The 13,492-nt window shown below is 47.9% G+C and overlaps 2 protein-coding genes across 5 annotated transcripts in view; one reads left to right on the top strand and one right to left on the bottom strand.

The window, feature by feature from the left end:
• LOC135907927 (unextended protein-like) overlaps window positions 1-8,071 on the top strand; it is a 67,449-nt gene extending 59,378 nt beyond the window's left edge. For 2 of the 4 annotated variants that reach the window (XM_065439716.1, XM_065439715.1), the window contains exons 2-4: window positions 3,004-3,456; window positions 3,512-4,887; window positions 6,565-8,071. In XM_065439716.1, coding sequence (XP_065295788.1) covers window positions 3,004-3,456; window positions 3,512-4,887; window positions 6,565-7,193 — 2,458 coding nt within the window. In that variant the 3' untranslated portion in view covers window positions 7,194-8,071. Of the gene's footprint in view, window positions 1-2,790; window positions 2,946-3,003; window positions 3,457-3,511; window positions 4,888-6,564 lie in introns of those variants that run through there. The other 2 variants (XM_065439717.1, XM_065439718.1) reach the window with 2 other exon arrangements.
• Window positions 7,144-13,492, bottom strand: part of Vmat (Vesicular monoamine transporter) — a 44,157-nt gene continuing 37,808 nt past the window's right edge. The window contains exons 6-7 of the mRNA XM_065439719.1: window positions 7,477-7,522; window positions 7,144-7,399 (exon numbers count right to left, since the gene is read on the bottom strand). Of these exons, the coding sequence (XP_065295791.1) occupies window positions 7,222-7,399; window positions 7,477-7,522 (224 nt within the window). The 3' untranslated portion in view covers window positions 7,144-7,221. The remainder of the gene's footprint in view (window positions 7,400-7,476; window positions 7,523-13,492) is intronic.

Raw genomic sequence — 13,492 nt, 5'->3', positions numbered from 1 at the left:
GCAGGATGATTTAACCTTAATCCAAAATTGGTGTTCCACCTGGCTCGTGCAGTTAAATGTATCAAAATGTAAGTCTATGCACGTGTCTCGTAAAAGATCTAACCTACACTTCTGATACACGCTAAACACTACCGTGCTATCGCAAGTAGAATCTTATAGGTATGTAGGCATAAAAATAACAAGTAATTTAAGCTGGTCAAAGCACATCACGTCGCTTTCTGCAAGCGTTTCCAAAGCACTAGGTTTCATCAGACGATCACTCACGTTTGCTTCGCCCACGGTTAGACTAATCACATACGAAACTTTCATCCGTACCAAACTTGAATACGCATCCCCTATCTGGAACCCCCATCAAGAGTACTTAATCTAGGCGTTAGAGGCAATACAAAATCGAGATGCTCGTTTTATAATATCCAAATATGATTCTGTGTTGAGCGTTACTAACATCAAAGCTTCGATTGGTCTAAGCCCCCTGGCATCCCGTCGTAAGATAGCAAGTCTCTGCCTTTTTCATAAGCTATATTATCATTTTCCTCATTTTCGTGGCAGCGCAATTCTGCCGCCCATGAGATCATCACGACGTCTATTTAGTTGTCACAGTGTTCAACGCATTCATGGTTCAACTAACGCTTTCAATAAATCATTTCTGCCGACTGCCATATCGGATAGGAATGTACTTCTTGATGGTATCGTCAGTGAAACAAATTCTGTAAAATTTGAACAGTTATTATTACACCAGTGTTGTCCACAGACACAGTAGTAAGCCCTTTTATCGGCTTTCTCATTTTCATGTGTTTACTGTGTTTACCAGTTCTTGCAATCTGTATTAATGTGTTTTATCTTTGTGACCCGTGGTTACCATCTCTCTCTCTTTCTGACACCCAGCCACTACTTCTGGTGCATCCCCATTGTGTCCACGTACTTCGTGGCTCAAGTTGTCAATTGGGGCACATATTCAATGGCGCATCGCTAGTGCCACTGAATGCTCTGGTCCCGCTTGTCTATTCGGGTACATATCAATTCTGGGGCATTGACCAAGAAAGGGAACATACCCAGTGACCCAAGTTCTCATGCAATAGCACTTAGCTGCACACCAAAGTGGGGTTAGTACTCTAAGAATGCTAAGTGCATTAAAGATAAATACACTATGTGCTCTTCTTCAGCCCACAACGCACGGAAACAAATTGATAAAGGTACATCTGAAGCATAGGTTTAAGACACAATACAGGCACATATATTTTGATTTATAAAGTGGACTTGTCATCGCAAAGTGAAGTCATCTGGTTCCATTCCTTTGGCACCTGATCTGTTGCTCCAATTCAAAAACGATTTGTTATCTCGTCTATCTATTAATTCATCAATGTATTGTTCCTTTGTTGTTCTCGTTGTCGTTGTTGTTGTTGCCGCCTCAACACATGGCTCGTACCCACGATGGAGATCGGCCACCCTGGAGGAGTTAAAAAATACATCCGATAAAGAACAAAAAGCAATAAAAAAGGAGACCTTGCCCAATTTAACAAGCATAACAATGTTTTTTATAAAGGATTACGTAACAAAAAACTTAAAGTGTTTTTATAAAGGATTACGTAACAAAAAACTTAAAGTGCACCATGTTCGGCCACCGCTACCAATATAACCAACGTACCACGCACTTAAGAGAAGCTGTAATATGCAGAACAACAAATCCACACTCAGTTCAGTTATAATATACCTGTTATTGGTAACTAATAAACACGGACCAAATGACAATAAGTGTGGTGTTGAAAATCCTGGATTAATAGTTATAAGTACGAGGAACACCCTGCGGAGGGAGGAGGAGCGGTGGCAGGAAATAAGTTATATATTGCTTCTGGTTCGTTACACAAAGAACAGGGGTTAACTATACAGAAACTAGATCCATGAAGGTAAATATTTAGACACGGAAATCAACAGCAGTAGTTTGATAACGTCACCTCGCATTGTCTTGAGAGACATTTTCTCGCGTTCCACTGGAATTGTAGGCGCTGGAAATCATCAGCCGAGAAATGAGATGCTGATTCCTCGCACTGTCAAATAAAAGCCGTTTAAATGTAGCTCGTGCAGTAAAATAAAATTTGGAAGAACATTTCAAAGCCGACCACTGAGTGAAGGCAATGCGAGAGAGTCTGCAGAGTCCTTTAAGGAAGATTCCATTGTGTCCAGTAACAGACACAAAGCAAACTTCAGACGAACTGCATGATTGTAAAAAAGAAAAAAGAAAAAAAACAATCAGAAGAGGCGACCGCTTAGTAGTACCGTAGAGGTTAGATTTGCAGAGACCAAAATAACATCTGTAATAACTATTCCTTTAGATTTCTAATCGCACAACTTTCTGATGGCCGATATAATTACCAGAAAGCTCTGCGAGAAAGATTGGAGTGTAATCAGGAAGACGGAAAGTGAAAGACCAGCTGAGTGGAAAAGATGCCAACCACTGCCATCTCTAAACTCTTAGCTGCGTCCGTGAAAATAACAGAGTGGCAAGAAAATAAAACAAAGTGATCTTCAAAGAGACCTTCAAAAACACGCGCAGGTGGAAATATTGTGTTTTTGGAAAAAAAAACATGATGACATGTCAATTCAACCTTTACTGAATTTGAACATGGACAAATTAATCACGGCTTGCTGACCTGCCCAACAGTGCTTCTTCCTCTTTGTCTAGACTGGAATATTATAGCTCCCCGCGTTTGTTGCAGGTGCCGCCCATGCTTGCCGTCCTTCCATCTATTAATTGTACAACTATATTTTCTAGGTTCTTCGCTAGCGTCTCAGTCGTTAGCTATAGCAGAGACGCCGCAAAAAAAAACACACTAAATAACGCTGCCAGCGAAGATAACGACGACGGTGAAGTCATGGCGTCGGCGCCCACAATATATCCCGAAGATCTTTAGGAACCCCTTCTCGAAAGGGCGCCGGGCTCAATGGCGGTGCGCTCAGCTGTGCATGTGCCGCGAGAACAGCGCTGAACTGTGTTTGGGTACGCAGGCGATGCCACGGCAGCCGAGCCAGCCGGCGCGCCCGGAAGCCCAGGAGACGCGCCCGTGGGCGACAGCGCTGGGATGAGCAGGCTCCGATGGTGGCGGCCAGCGCTCTGCTGATGGTGCTATGCGCGGCGGTGGCGGCCGCGGTGGCCGCCACCGTGGACGGCGTGCTCGTGATGGGACGCGACGGTCGCTGGCACAGCGACGAGCCGGTGTCCGTGGGTCAGCAGACTTGGCTGCTCCTGCTTGGCTCGGATCTGGACAGCGAGCGCGTGAGTTTCACGCCTCGCGACGCCGAGCGCGGAAGCAGCTGCGGCCATGCGTCCGCGCTGCAGCCGTCCTCCACGGACAAGAACGGCTCCACCACGGTTGTGCTGCCGTGGCGGGGCCGCTGGTTTCTCTGCCTGCGAAATGGCGAGGACTGGGTGCACCAGGGACCTGCTGTCAGCTTGACTGCGTAAGTGGGCCGCAGGCGGGCGACTGACGGCGTTGATTCAAGCGCGGCTTCGCAGCACAGGTGACCCGGACGTGGCCGTGGTTTCGGGCGTGCGCGGTGGCGTCGAGACGGTGTCCACCAGCAAGGCCGGCTTCATGGTGCTACCCGTGGGCGAGGAGGTGCCGCTCCTGCTGCTGGGCTCCAACTTTTCGGAGCGCACGCGCGTCACGCTCACCACTGAGAAAGCGGCCCGCGGAGTGTTGTGCCACGAGCAGGTGCTCGTCGACACTTGGGAGCTGCGGCCGCTGCACGGAGGCCTCGCCGCGCGCGTCACCCTCAAGCTTCCCCATCCGGGCGAGTACCAACTGTGCGTGTCGCTTTCCGGCCGCTGGGTGCACCAAGGCAACGACCCGCTCGTCACGCTCGAAGGCGAAACACCGCTGGTGCCTGTCTGGGCCAACCTCTTGCTCATCGGCACGCTGCTTGTCTGGTCCGGCCTCTTCAGCGGGCTCACGCTGGGTCTCATGGCGCTCGACAAAACCGAACTCAAAGTCATCGAGTCATGCGGCACTCCCGAGGAACGAGACTACGCGCGCAAAATACTACCGCTACGGCGTCGCGGAAATTACCTGCTCTGCACCCTGGTGCTCGGCAACGTGTGCGTCAACAGCAGTTTCACCATCCTGCTGGACGAGATGCTGAGCTCCGGCCCCGTGGCAGTGCTACTGTCCACCTTAGGCATTGTTTTGCTGGGAGAAATCATCCCGCAGGCCATTTGCTCCAGATACGGACTTGCCATTGGTGCGCGTACAATACTGATAACCAAATTGTTTATGATAATCACGTTTCCTCTCTCGTGGCCAATCTCCAAGCTGCTGGACTGTGTGCTCGGAGAGGAGATCGGTAATGTATTCGACCGCGAGAAACTTACCGAATATCTTCGAATCACCAAGGACTACGCGCAACTCGAGAATGAAGAGCTTAACATCATCTTCGGTGCTCTGGAACTGACAAAGAAAACAGCAGCTGACATCATGACGCGCATCGAGGATGTGTACATGCTTCCGTATGATGCTGTGCTCGACTTCGAGACCATGAGTGAAATCGTCAAGCGCGGCTACACACGCATCCCCGTCTACGAAGGCACCAAGCAGAACATTGTGTCGCTCCTGAACACCAAGGACCTGACGTTCGTGGACCCCGACGACGCCATCCCGCTGGCTACTGTGTGCAGCTTCTACAAGCACCCGCTCAGCTTCGTGTTCCAGGACGAGACACTCGACTCGCTTCTGCGCGAGTTCAAGAAGGGTCACTCGCACATGGCATTCGTGCGACAAGTGGTGCAGACTGAAAACCGCGACCCCTCTTACAACGTGACGGGCCTGGTGACACTCGAGGACGTCATCGAGGAGATCATCCAGTCAGAGATTATCGACGAAACCGATGTCCTCAGTGAGTTATACATCCTTCGTAGTTCTGGCGCGGTCAGAGGGAAAGCAAACGCAACGCAGAAAAACTGCCACATTGCAGCGACGCAGCCGAAATTAGATCGTGCACAACAGCGTACATGAGGTGGCAGATGAGCGACACCTCTCCCTGGTTTTGCAAGGCCACGTGTCAGTGAGTTTAGTTTATGGCACCGTGTTCCTTCACATTTGTTTCCCGTATCCTTGTAGAAATCCGTGACGATATCGTATCTTGAGGGCACTATTTTGCAAGCTGTTTCTCTCGTAGTCGGAAATCATGGCTCAAGTTCAAGAAACTCAAGGTCACAAGTTTCTAGATTACATCATATGGCTACTTTGTACAGATGACTTTTCCTAGAGCCTCATTCACGAATTATTGGTATGTCTTGGAGCCCCGTATAATAGTCAGAGCCGGTAGTCATTAAAAAAAAAGCAACCTTACGCCAATATTTTTGGTTAGAGAAAATGCAAACCAATCCTAATGCTGCACATAATAACGAAGGCGGCCAGTTAGTAGAAAAGAGCACTTCCGAGCGAAAAAATTCACTAATTCGATCCCGCTTTTGTTCGCCTTAGTCATCATAAGGGCCTATATATTCACACTGCGGTACGTGCTTCAAACAGCAGGTCAGCGCTTTCGCAACAGTTCGTCGTCTGCATATCGCTAAACATCCTGTCCCATCGAACAGCAGTGTTGACAAAAATATTCCAAATGACAACGAGCCACAGTGTTTGCCAACACGTGCGGCCGTGTTTTTCACTTACCCAGATTCCATTGCACACCCTGCGATATATGATGCTTCAGCAGGATTTCTTCCTGTATGCTTTTTTTTTCCTAGGGAGACGGGAAGATGACACTCTTGTGCCGCGTGCCATAGTGTCGTTTTTTTTTTCATCCGTTCTGTTGCTCACGGCTCATACTGTGAAATTCCAAACACCAATCGCTTCGCAATCGACGACAGCAAGCTGTGGCAATGATGTGAGCATTAGCGAGTGTCCTAAAAAATACCAACATTTTGGTATCTTGTAGAATATCAATGACAGCCCTTTTAGTACGGTGTACACATTTGTATACTCAACTTGTTGCAGTTCTGTCCGGGGGGGGGGGGGGGGTGCAAGTAAAAAAGAAGCCACAGACATTGAGCTTCAGGTAAACTGAAATGTGATAGGGCCGCTGAGAGTATGTTACTTGTGTGTTTCCGGACAATGTTGGCTAAATTTTTGCCAAATGGGCAGATTCCAAGACCTGTTGAGAAAGCATTTTCTCTCAAATGCAACAACCTTCCCTCAAACTAGCTCAGAGGTTACCTAATGAAACGATTTATGCTTTACACATACCTATCCAGTTGACGCGCCTGAGCTTTAGTGACTTAGTGACGTCCGTGTGCGAAAAGTACTAGAACAGCATCATTCTCGCTCGTAACGAGGCCGCAAATATAGTATTAAATTCGACCTGGCAAATTCACTCACACGGCCTCTTCCGTCCGTGTTTAGTTGTTTTTTTCTCTTGTTTTGCACCAAGTTTTAGTTACATGTTCTATCCTAATTCTAATCAACTCGCCCAGTATCTGTTTTGCTTAATCATTAGTGAAGATATCGCGCAAAGTATGTAATTATGGGTGTTCGCGGTGACATGCAGCTAACTATCGCGACTTCCTTGCAGCCGACAACCGACGCAAGCAACGGCGCAAGGACGCTCAGCTGCTGCAGGACTTCACCGACTTCCTCAAGATTGGTAGCGGCCAGCAAGGCAAGAATGTGGTCTCGGCCCAGCTGGCCTTCGCCACCTACCAGTTCCTGAGCACGGCTGTGCGCGCCTTCACAGCCGAGTATGTGACGCCCGCCGTGCTGCGCCGACTCATGGCGCAGAACATCTTTTTCGCGATCAAGCCTTCTTCTGGGAAGAACATCTTCGATGCGGGCAAGCCGTGCGACTTCTTCACCGTCGTCCTCGAGGGACGCGTGCGTGTCACGGTCGGCAGGGAGAGCCTGGTGTTCGAGGCGGGGCCCTTCTCTTACTTTGGGCTGCCCGCGCTCACCGTCGAGAAGGGCGCTTTCGTGCCGGACTACACCGTCGCGCCACTCTCGTACGTGGTCTACATGAAGGTCAGCCACAGTGTGTACGTGGCCGCCCTGCGCGCGTCACGCCTGGGAAAAACGGACGACCCGAACGACGGGGCCATGCAAGAGTCCAACGTCCCAACCGAGGACCAGAAGCAGACGACAGCCAACTCGACAGACGTCAAGCCAACGACGCCGGCGGTCGCGTGGTCCGAGCCGGCCAACGCATGAGCCGCGCCCCTTTATTAAATTTCTGCTTTCAGCGCTGCTCTTTGTGCTCCGGGGAGTCGTCCTCGTTGGCGTAGCTCCTGTAGCGGACATCCGAAGAGCCGCTTCGCAGCAGCAGCGACTGATTCTCCTGGCGGCCCGGAGGGTTCTTTAGCAGGAACATCACCGGCGAGTACGCGAAGCACACTGTGGCCGTGAGGTAGAGCAGCCTGCAAGGGAGAGGGCGGCAGGAATAAGGATCACCTTCTGCTCGGCAAAATGCGTGACGTAACAATGCTCAACTTACGCTTGAAATCCCAAGGTTTTGACGACGCTGCTGCTGATGATAGGCCCTGCAAAGCAAGAGGAGCAAGAACTGAGAGCCACGCCCGGGAGCCTCCACAATAATGCGCCGCTCTTCGTGTACGATACTATCGGCGATTGTCATGTTCATCGCCACAGAGCAGTTGAGTTTCTTTTGAGAGGACTTCAGAGCTTTGGCACACGTCAAAGGCAGAACCACTTGTGCTCTGTAAACTACGTTGTCCTGAGTCTGCAGCACGGATCACTCAAAGGGAACCCTACGTCGTTATAATCCAGGACATCAAGGATAATCATTTCGTTTCAAGGAAGCGTGTTCAGCAGAAACGCCATTGCAGATAGCTATAGCTGTACAAAGCAGAGCTGCTAGGCGTTGTCACATTTGAAAGTATTCGAGAGATAAGTTTCGTGAGCTCTAAAGTGCAGTAACAAGTTGTATTGTTCAAGAGCAAGGAACTTTTGTTTAGCGGTCACCATGGCACAGTTCTTGAAACGTCTAATTGAGGCCGCGTAACGCGTTGGATTCCCCATGCCACAGCTCCTCAGACTGAATTAAAGAAACGTCATTGTTCCACCTATGACATCCGCTGTTACGCCATAACACGATCGATAAAAATATCCCACTATGAGCACATGGGAATACTCTAATGCTTGCAAAAATATCTGCAAGAAGTTGGGCTGCGCTAACAGCGCCGCCATGATTAATATGCCCTAAGGGACGTCAACGCGCACTTGGGCTAACAAGAACGCGTGAGCGGGAAACATTTTCGTGCAATAGCTCCACTACACTATAGTGTAGTGGAGCTATTGCATATATGCTTACAATGGCACTGCAAGGACACTAACTTGCTCCTTATACTTGCATTCCAATAATGCATTCCAATAACGACCACCAACTAGCCCGCTTATCCCTGTTAAATATGCTCCTCATACCTTTGCGCCTCTGGGTTGCGCCTAACTGTTCCCAAGTAGAGAAAAATGAAGCTGGAATGCAGGTTTATTTTCGCCTGGTGCGTCATCTATAGATGTTTGGATTACACAGTTTCTCCGTATTGAATTTACCTTTCCGACGTTTCATCCTTTGTTCGATTTCTATGTTGCCATTTATCTGGCAGCTTTATGGATGCGGATATCTGCCAATTTTGTATGATGCGCGATAACATTAAAGCGAAATTTTGTCACAGCACGTCCACTGTCGTGTTAAAGGCGACAGTACATTCCCTGTTTCTTGCAAAAGAAATCGCTTGCAACTTCGACGGTGAGTAGCAAAAGAACCTTTATTGCATGTTCGCTCTACCATTTAGCGCCGACAGCTTTTTGACTGCTCTGACCATCTATGACTGTCCCGTCCAGGAGCCACCGCAACGTACATACATGGTTAATGCACATAACGTTAAAGAAATACAACATATAATTTGTTTGAAAAAAAAACTTCCCCGCAGACTTTTCTATGAAGTCGCAAAATACCAGCGACTATTTGGTTCTCTTAACTACTGCAAGCAGCAGCTATGAGGCCTCTATTCCTCAATACGTTTAGAGACTTCCGTTTGAACTTGAAAAGATCACCCCGTCCGACCCGGTACTCCTGGAAAACGTTGAAACGCAGTGCGACCTCAAAAACACCTGGAAACTTCAGAATTGCAACGCCACGAGGCTCCGTGAAGACTAAATAATCGCGCTGCCTGATCTCAAGGCTGTCTATACGCCTTTCATGTTCTAATTTTAGTTCGGTGGAATGAATTCGAGTTTTCCTGTTCATTACAGTGTTAGCGCAGCGTGTTTCGTTTGTCTGGTAGCACGTGGTAATATTGCCCTGCACCAAAAGCATGCCCCTCCAGGTTGTGAGACGCCGCTCTGTTGCAACAGCGGAATATCGCAATTTTGGAGACCATGCAAAAGCCGATGCACACATTGTCACATTGATGTAAGTTGTGCAGCGCCTAAGGGTGATGACAGAGCTATATTAAAGTGTGGACGGCTCATCGGCTTACAAGTGGTAATGAGGTTTAGGAAACTGGAAATGTCGACAGGGCCAGCTACAGAGGAATGTGCCTCCGCATGATTACACTTTGCAAAAGATGCCCGATACTTGTTTATGCAGAAGATGGCCGATTCAGGTTCTTGTCCGAATCTGACAAGAAATGTGCAGTTCCTATAAGAGTGAAGAAGATAAGCAAGATGTTTTATGCCGTATACGTGAACGTTATCGCGATCGTCAAGCAGTGATAAGTGAAAAAAAAACTGCGTTCTAGAAATCATTGCGGATAATTATCAAAGTCGGCAATAACGTTCCTGAATTTTATTTATTTATTTGAATTACCCTCAAGGCCAAGGGGTATTGCAGAGGGGAGTAGGATGAACAGTTTAAAAAGGTTACAAGAATGCAGTATGTTACAATTACAAATGCAGTGTGTTACGATTCTGCTGCATTGTTGTGGTATTAAACAGTTGAAGAAGAAAGTGCCATTGTAATGCTGCTGAATTCCAAAAAAGATATGGCTGATTTTGACAACCATAGGCAGTGATTTCTACGGGGGGTTTTTTTTTCATCCTTTCGATGCTACGCGCATTTGGTTTCCACTGCTCGGAATGAGCAGTTCGTCCACTGCTAGGTAGAGCTCCGCCGAGGTGGCCCTTACTGAGTTCACCTCTCGTGGTGCATTTTTATGGGTGCCCATTTGTTCACGAATCCGCAAATCACGCCAACAGCACGTGAAGCACCACGCGAAAGCCTGTCGAGCGAAGCGATATGCAGCGCACGTGCAGCAGTGTTGCAGGCACGGCGTCTCGATCAACACACAAACACTGTGCATGGTATAGTGCGCGAAATGAGTCTGTCAATTTGTCGATGCCTAATGCGAGTATCTGTTTTCTTGTGCTAAGGGGCCATTCTGTGGTGCTTAGAACGGTCTTCTGAAAAACTTATTATGATCGGCTATCTTAGATATCTTTATTCTACGTTACGTAGTGGCCTGGCGTGCCGGGCCTGAGTGAAAGCGAGCGCGATACACGAACGAATACGACCGGCCCATTTCTCAGTTCGTCATTGATGTTAGCAACAAAGTTCAGCGATAAGCTGAGTGCGCATTCGCTCCACGCGCGCCACAAGTGACCGAAACGCTCTCGTTTGGCTGGTGCCATAATGACCCTTGCCAAGACACGAAACACTTAACACTCCTGCCAGAGGTCCTGTAACGTAAAACTATTGCAATAGGTTTCTATACCACTCTCCTAACATCAAATTTACGTAACCACCGACGCAAACAACGGGCGGTGATCCGCAGTGTTGCCTGAATAGCCCAATCAAACGCTCCCCTCGTTGATAGGAGCTCACTTTTGTTTGCTTCAAAACGATTAACGTTGCCTACCTCGAGCGGTATTATCTAATTGGCTGACAAGAGGCGAGGAGCACGCTCAAGTGGAGAGAGTGTCGATGGGGCGGAGCCAGCGCACTGAAAATAATCTGATGAAGAGGGAGGTGCCGGCGTCTGCGATTGGTCCGCTTTCCCTTACTTGGCTTGAGGTGGCTGGTCGAAAATCGCGGCAGCGTGCAACGGACAGTTCATAAATGCCGCTAAAACGGATCCTCAGCAAAGAAGAGTTGGCAAAGCGATGTCGTATGCGTGCCGAAAGGGCTCGATCACATTATACGGTCACGCAAAAAGTTTTGTTATACGCAAATGAATCCATGTTCTCCGGCGTGTTCGCGTAGCCAGTGCCTGAGCGATCGGCGGCAGCCAAAGTCTGTTCCTTTCCGAACGGGGCAATCTCCGGTTATTAAAAAAAAACACTTTTCTTCGGCATATTAATGCATTTTTAACGCGTACACGTCACTTTGACGCAGTGAGTGCTCGCGGTTTTGTGACATCGAGTGACAGGTAGGTGAAGTGGCTGCAACCTGAAACATTTTGACCAAAAGGCATCGAATCGGAAATAATTATTTTTCTTTTGTCCGGTCGAATCATGCATAATCACCGCGTTGACGTCATGTCAGATTCGGAGCTATCGCGTTTTTCGTGACGTCGCGTGACAGACGCAAGTGGGGGTGGTCCAAAAAATTGATTATTTTCTATCTCTGAGCGAAATTTCGGTGAATTCTTTTTCTCTAAGATGGCAGCGACATCCGTGATGCACCGCAAAGGCGCAAGACCCCTAGACGCTGATGCCATCATCCGTACCTGAGGCCTTGTGGCATAACCCATTTAATTTATAAGCATTCTGAAAACCCAATATAAGAAACACTTTCCGAATACGGCCACACTGAAATTAATTCTATAATGATACATCATCATCATCAGCCTGGTTACGCCCACTGCAGGGCAAAGACCTCTCCCATACTTCTCCAACTACCCCGGTCATGTACTGATTGTGGCCATGTAGTCCCTGCAAACTTCTTAATCTCATCCGCCCACCTAACTTTCTGCCGCCCCCTGCTACGCTTCCCTTCCCTTGGAATCCAGTCCGTAACCCTTAATGACCATCGGTTATCTTCCCTCCTCATTACATGTCCTGCCCATGCCCATTTCTTTTTCTTGATTTCAACTAAGATGTCATTAACTCGCGTTTGTTCCCTCACCCAATCTGCTCTTTTCTTATCCCTTAACGTTACACCCATCATTCTTCTTTACATAGCTCGTTGCGTCGTCCTCAATTTAAGTAGAACCCTTTTCGTAAGCCTCCATGTTTCTGTCGCGCAGGTGAGTACTGGTAATACACAGCTATTATACACTTTTCTCTTGAGGGATAATGGCAACCTGCTGTTCATGATATGAGAATGCCTGCCAAACGCACCCCAGCCCATTCTTAATCTTCTGATTCTTTCCGTCTCATGATCCGGATCCGCCGTCACTTCCTGCCCTTAGTAGACCACTTCCAGTGCCTCGCTACCTATTGTAAATTGCTGTTCTCTTCCGAGACTGTTAAACATTACTTCAGTTTTCTGCAGATTAATTTTTAGACCAACTCTTCTGCTTTGCCTCTCCAGGTCAGTGAGCATGTATTGCAATTGTTCCCCAGAGTTACTAGGCAAGGCAATATCATCAGCGAATCGCAAGTTACTAAGGTATTCTCCATTAACTTTTATCCCCAATTCTTCTCAATCCAGGGAATAGTGATACCATAATAACTAAATTAATGGCCAAGCCTTCGCTTGGGACGATGAGAGAAATGGCAAAGTGCTTACCCCCCCCCCCCCCTCCCGAATAACAAGAAGGAAGACATACGAGAAGCCGGCCTTTCGCTCGCTGAAACGCAAAGCCAAGGAAATAACTGTAACGAATGTAAATGCTAGGAGTACCTCAAACAAAATCGAAGCTCTCGAAAATATTTTGCTTGACTATGAACCTGATACTGTGGAAATTACTGAAACGTGACTCAAACCGGATGTCTACGATCACGAAATCGCGCCACCATAGCACTCCGCTATCCGCAAGGATTTTCTGGCACGAGGGTGTGGTGTTGCTCTGCTGATATGAAATTGTGTTTCGTTCATCGTTTTGCCACATGGTGTAGAAGCAGAGACTGTGCTTCGCAAACTTGCATGTGATTCAGGGACTGTGTTCATCGGGTGTGTTTATCGGAGCCCGTCAACAAGTCATGAAAGCATATCCGCCATTCAAGAGTTCATACAACAGCACGTGCGAAATTTGAGAATATCGCTAATGGGTGATTTCAACCTTGCTGACATAGAGTGAAATACCATGCATCACTCATCATCAGCTAAAGGTTCTCTATAAGATATCATGCTATAGCGTTTGACCTTCAACAAATCGTAACTGAACCTACACGTACACAGTAAAGAACATTATGGACCTTATACTTCTCAGTCAACACGTCCCGATAAGTGCTATCAAATCAGATATTATTCAAGTCATCTCAGACAACGATATACCAATATGGAGGAGGTCGCCAAGACTTGCGTAACAGCTGTTAAACCTCGACGGTTTATTTAGCAGGTCGCGCGCTGAAGAAGATGACGCTGGCCATGATGATTAATACATACA

This window comes from Dermacentor albipictus, chromosome 1 (genome assembly GCF_038994185.2).
Source record: "Dermacentor albipictus isolate Rhodes 1998 colony chromosome 1, USDA_Dalb.pri_finalv2, whole genome shotgun sequence".
Taxonomy (NCBI): domain Eukaryota; kingdom Metazoa; phylum Arthropoda; class Arachnida; order Ixodida; family Ixodidae; genus Dermacentor; species Dermacentor albipictus.
This window is presented reverse-complemented; position numbering and strand designations above follow the sequence as displayed.